Source organism: Passer domesticus, chromosome 1 (assembly GCF_036417665.1).
Source record: "Passer domesticus isolate bPasDom1 chromosome 1, bPasDom1.hap1, whole genome shotgun sequence".
Classification (NCBI taxonomy): Eukaryota; Metazoa; Chordata; class Aves; order Passeriformes; family Passeridae; genus Passer; species Passer domesticus.
In genome coordinates, this window is record NC_087474.1 from 34,161,644 (window position 1) to 34,167,186 (window position 5,543).

The window sequence follows — 5,543 nt, forward strand, 5'->3', positions numbered from 1 at the left end:
AACAGCATGTTGTGACTTTCAAAAGCAGAGCAGGTTTTGCTGTCCTCCTGCACCACCACAGACTCATGGAAGCAGCATCCTCCCACTCCCACGTCTCTTACAAAGCTTCCCAACCTGCTCTCTCTTTTCAGTAGACTCTGCTGTCAGTACACTGTCAAAAAGGAAAAATCTCTCATTCTAGGACTCTTTGAAATGGGTTTAACTGGAAAAAAAAAAAAGCAAACAAACCCACACTGATTTGATGTAAGTTTGGTATTTTGTGAGCTAAGAGGTCAGGTGTATGGTAATTGAAATAAAATAAATACTAAATGTTTTGTATAAGCCTATTTGCAGAGTGAAAGCTATAATAGAGGCTTTTTGTGAAACAGCATTTAAAAATAAAATCTACCTTAATTTCTACATAAATTCCCTTTTTCCCAGTCACTTTCCTGGGACACAAGATGGAGAGAGATGCTGGTGTTCTCTTTCTCTACAGATACGAGTAGCAAAGCAGTAGGTCACTGTCACAAGGAGAAACTTGACTCTGTGGTCTGCTACTGCCCTTGGCCCAAGAGAGCCTGATGCCCTGGTGCTTTGTGTCTTGGAAAATGTTAGTTGCTTACTTGTTAGGAGGGAATGTAAAGGCCATCTTTTATCATTGGAAGTTTGTGTTTTATTCCATAGGATAATTTTTTTGCTGTTGATTTTAATTGATATGATAGACAGTTTGGAGTGTACATATTCAAGTGTATGATTCCCTATCCCAAAGCCTTTGCCTTTGAAGAGGGCACTCTACAGAGTAATGTAAGGGCATGCCCCAGGCTCCTCTCCCTCAGTAACCTGCATTCACCAATCTCCATACCTCTTATCTTTATGGGCTATTCCGGGAAGCTGCAAGTAGCAGAAGTTGATCTGCAAAAGAAGATGGGGCTGAGATATGCTGCCTTCACACACTATTCTGCACCATCATAGGCGTCCTTGAGTGGCTCACTGTTGATGGGAAGGGCGTTAGGAATCAAATATATATTACATGGCACAGTTCTCCAAAGAACATATAATCACTTCTAACACATGGTGTGGCACAAGCAAATCTTTTTTCTCCTTTCTGGGTGAATGAAAAAAGACAAAGTCGTTTGTATGGTCATATATCCATCACCACACAGAAAGTCAAAGTCCCAATACAAAGTCAATTTGAATACTACCAGACTACACCGTGTGACCTACAGCACCACTCGTTCTTTAAAGAAGGGCACTTAACCACAATTCTATTTTCTTCAAGGCTCTAAAATACCCTCCCACGCACATCCATCACGTGCACAAACAAACAGCAGTGATATTTTGTTTCGGCCACGCACGCCGGCAACACCGCATCCATCTTCGGACGGCTCTGCCTCACCTGCGCTGAGGCTCCCTGCTCTTCCTCCTCTGAGGCTCCCTGCTCTTCCTCCTCTCCCTCTGCCCCTCCCCCTGTCTCTCCACCGCCGGCCCTCCCTGGAGGGGACACCGACCCTCCCCCGCGCAGCCCCGCGGTCCCGGGGCCGGCCCCTCCCGCCCCACCCCGCGGGAGCCTGGCAGGTGAGCGGAGCCGCCCGGCCCCGGGGCTGGCCGGGCCGCCGCTCCGCCCACGGGGGCGAGCCGCGGGGCCGGCCGGCACCTGCCGCCGCTGCGCTCCGCGCCGCCCCGCACAGCCGCCCGGCCGCCGTCCCCGCCGGCCGCCGCGCTCCCTCCCCGCCGCGCCGGGGGCCGCCGGGCCGAGCGGCGGCGGCCGCGCTTCCCCGCGGGGCAGGAGTGCGCTCCCGCAGCCGGGCGGGCCCGCAGGTCAGTGTCGCTTCCCGTACCTGTTGCGCAGGGAGCCGGCGGGGCGGGGAGAGGAGGGAAGGAGGGAGGGGGGAGCGAAAGGATCCCCATCGCAGGAGCCCCAGGACGCGCCGGGCTCCCGGCCTGGTCCCGCGGGGAGGCGGCAGCCCCAAGGTACCGGAGCTCGGGTCTGCTTCTGGGTGTGGGGGTGGCGAGTGCAGGGAGCGGGTGCCGCGGCCCGGCTCCGGGCCGTCATTTACCTGAGACCGTGCGAGCCGCGCACGGAGCGGGCGGCGCTTCCGAGCCGCTCGACGGGGCGCAGAGCGCTCCCCGCTGCCCTCGCTGCAGGCCCCTCCCGGCGCCGGGCACACCTCCCCGACAGCGCTGCCCGTCCCCCGGTGCTGGGCAAGGGGAGTCCCGGCGCCGAGCGGGTGGGGAGGCGGCGTGCCCGGCTGCCAACCCGTCTTCGCCCTCTTCCCCCCCGCAGGAGCCCGAGATGGCGGACAGCGCCGCGGCCACCGCCGCTCCTCGGGCCGGCGTGAAGGGCTCGGCCGGGCCCTGGTGGAAATCGCTGACGAGCAAGAAGAAGCACAAGGAAGCGGCGGTAGCCCCGCCGCACCCCGTCGCCAGCGAGACCCCCGCCGACACCCCCAGCCCCGACGGCCGGGAGGAACAGCCCGCTGCCTTGGGCAGCGGCGACGCCGCGGGAACCGCGGTTGGCAACCGGCGGAGCCTCCGAGTGTCCCATTCGGGCCGCTTCAAGGAGCGGCGGAAGGTGCGCACCTCGCTGCTGGCCGACAGCCCCGAGGTCTTCGACGGCGGCGGCGCCCCGGGCCATGGCGGCCAAGGGGCCGAGTAGCCCAGGAGGACCTTGCCGAGGAGCTGCCGCTGGATGGGCGGCCGGAGAACTGGCGGGACAGGCAGCCGGAGCCGCTGACAGCTGGGCTTGGGCCCACGGGTGACATGTAGGCAGCGGCCTCCCACACCCTGACCGGACACTGCGGGGAGCCCGGCACCGCTGCCAGGCGAGGGAATCGCGTGCGCTGTGTTACATGAACACCGCCAATACCAAACCCCTGGATCACGGGACGATGTGATTGTCTTAAAAAAAAAAAAAAACACAAATAAACACCCTGTACTGTGGTGAGCGGACTCAAAGGTGCTATCCCAAGGCCGATGGTGGGGTCTCTTAACCTTCCTGCAGCCTTTGCTAGGAGCCAACGTGCTGACTCTGGGGCCTGTGACCCAGTTCCTTCTGGCTCTCAAGCTGAGGAGGCACTTTGCTGCTTTCATCTCACAAGCTGTCTTATCAAAGGAAGGGGGGAGCAAAGTGCTCTTATCTAATTTCAGGGCCGAGGACCTCCGGTGGTGCCGAAAGTCCTGCATTAGCCACATCTTCCACCCCCCACGAGTGTCCAAAGAGAGGCAGTGTGAAGGGCAGGCTCTTGCCTTTGCCCATGTCCCATATCACATCACATTTACATATGGAAAAGGCAGGACCATGCTGGTATTCTCCCTCTTACTGTGTGGTACAAAGCAGGTGTTTCAGAGAGTGGTCCCTCATAGTTGTTACAGAGGGAGGCCCATGTTGTCTAGCAATTCACGCTATTTACCCAGGGGATACATGATTTTTACATAATTGGTGATAACTGGGATAATGAACCTCCAATGAAGAAATTGTGTGGTAAGATGTAAACATTCTTTTGGGAGATGAGACCAGCCCTGGAGACCACAAGCAGGGTTGCAGTTCTGATGTGGAAATAGGCTTGGGCACCACTGGAGGTGTTTATTGTTTACCTTGTCTGAGGCTTTTGAAGCAAGGTTAAGTGTCCCAGGATTTCTTCTGATGGTGAGATAATGTGCTTTCACTTGAGTAGTTATCCATTCCCCCTAAGAGCTCTTGGATTTTTTTTTGACAAATAAATATAAGCCAGATTTGTACTGGTGTTGTGCCTTACAGAGCAAAATCAGCTAAAAATACTTACCAATTATACATTTCTTGATAGTAGGTGATGTAGCAACAACTGACTTATTTATTTTAAATGCATTTGCAATATGCTTTATATAGTTAAAATGGTTTTAGACTTTTTCTGAATACAAGATACTACATAGTGGCAGGCACTGAAAATTATTTCCAAACAGTCGAGTATTATGCAGTTATGATTTTGTGTGGTTGTAACTAATCATTTGAGGTCAATTAAAAATAAAAAGACTGGAAAGGGAATAAGTGAGTTCCAGTTGAAAATATGGATTAAACCAGCCACTGACAATCACTGAAATGTTGCACTAGATGCTGGGCAAGTGCCCCGTGGTTCAATGTGCACAATAATATGTAATGAACCTTGAAAGCTCCTGTGCAATAAACTCAGACAACGTAGCTGCTGAGGTGCTCGGTGGTCATTCACTCCTTCAGACTCTGAAACCTGAGGACAAAGGGACTGTAGCATCAAATCTATTTCCATGAAAGCTTTTTTTGTTTTTCCTCCACCCAGTGTGTAGATACATGTTTTTTTTAATTTCCTGTAGTAAAACTACAAGGTGCTGGGTTTGGACTGGCTTTTTATATTGCTGACTCCATGCTGACTAAGAAAAGATCTGGGGTGGGGTGAGGGGAGATCTTTAAACTTTCTCCTTGAAGGTGCTTCCTTTATGGGAGGCCTCTTCAGTCAAGAGACATCTGAAATCCTTCTCTTGAGAAGTAGCAATCAGAGCAAACCTACTCTTGAAAAAAGGGAGGTGAGAGAGAAGGAGGAAAGTTTAAAAGCTGGAAACAGAGAGGTGAATGATGAAGAACACTATTCTAGCTACAGTTAAGCCAGGATGGGAGCTGGGGGGAAGGAGGCAGGAAGGGGTGCCTTTGCTGCCAGGGCTGTCATACTACCTTTGGAGGGCAAACTGTTCATGTTTTTTACAGGCAGAAGTAGCCTGCCTCTGTTTGTGTATTCTAAGGTCCAAAGAAATGTTTTTGTATGTGTGTGTGCCCAAAATGGAAGAAAAAGCAAGCAGAAATTGCACTGCTGCATTTCTTAACTCCTGTATCTAGTTTGGTGTGAGTTCTGTGAGGGTCAGATCCTCAGAACTAGCCAGAGGCTGGAGAATGAATGCAGACTAATGTTTTATATATCTTATGTAGATGCTTTTCTGCATTTTTAGTACTTGAACTGTTGTGAAAATACAGTTTCCTCCTCTCTTCTGTACCTCAAAGCTGCCTTGTTCTACAGTGAACCTCTGTTTGCTCTTTGGAAATACCTCAGGTTTGTTGGTTGCAAGTCTTTACCTAGGCACAAGAAATATCCAATTTGGGTTTTATTTGAGAAGTCTGGTGTGCTGTTCAGATGGCTGCTGCTAAAGTTCAACATCAATACTGGCTAATATGTGACTAAATATTAGCCATGTCTTAATCCTTGCTTATGATACTTTCATCTTGGAAATTTGGTCAGAATATGAAGTCAATAAATGCACCTAAAATACCTCACAGCACTCCTCCATCTTTATCCTGACCTTGAGCTGTGGGAAGGAGAAGTAATTCTATCTTCCTGCTCAGTCAAATCCTTGCTTCAATGAATATGATAGCAGCCACTGAAAAACTAGATCCATGAGAAAAAGGGCTGGCTGCCTCGTCTCACTTTTCCTGCCCTCTGTGCACAGCAGTACCTGCAGCTTAGCGCTCACCCACGCAGCAGGGCCAGCAGGAGGAAGGAGAAGGCCTCTTGGCCATAACCTGTTGTACAGAAATAGTTCTCTGGTTTCTCAGCCAGAGCACCAAA

At 51.8% G+C, this 5,543-nt stretch overlaps 1 protein-coding gene across 2 annotated transcripts; it reads left to right on the forward strand.

Moving 5' to 3' along the window:
* Window positions 1-1,396: 1,396 nt before the first annotated feature.
* On the forward strand, window positions 1,397-4,806 carry PRR15 (proline rich 15). 2 transcript variants are annotated; one of them, XM_064413360.1, is made up of 2 exons: window positions 1,397-1,797; window positions 2,264-4,806. In XM_064413360.1, the coding sequence occupies exon 2, from the start codon at window positions 2,273-2,275 to the stop codon at window positions 2,633-2,635; it is 363 nt and encodes a 120-aa protein (XP_064269430.1). In that variant the 5' UTR covers window positions 1,397-1,797; window positions 2,264-2,272; the 3' UTR covers window positions 2,636-4,806. The 2 variants fall into 2 exon arrangements, with proteins under 2 accessions (XP_064269430.1, XP_064269427.1); XM_064413357.1 differs by lacking the exon at window positions 1,397-1,797 and adding an exon at window positions 1,844-1,950.
* Window positions 4,807-5,543: the final 737 nt, after the last annotated feature.

What these genes read in the sequence shown, in the direction of transcription:
- PRR15 (XM_064413360.1), top strand. Translation starts at nt 2,273, where the DNA reads ATGGCGGACAGCGCCGCGGCCACCGCCGCTCCTCGGGCCGGCGTGAAG.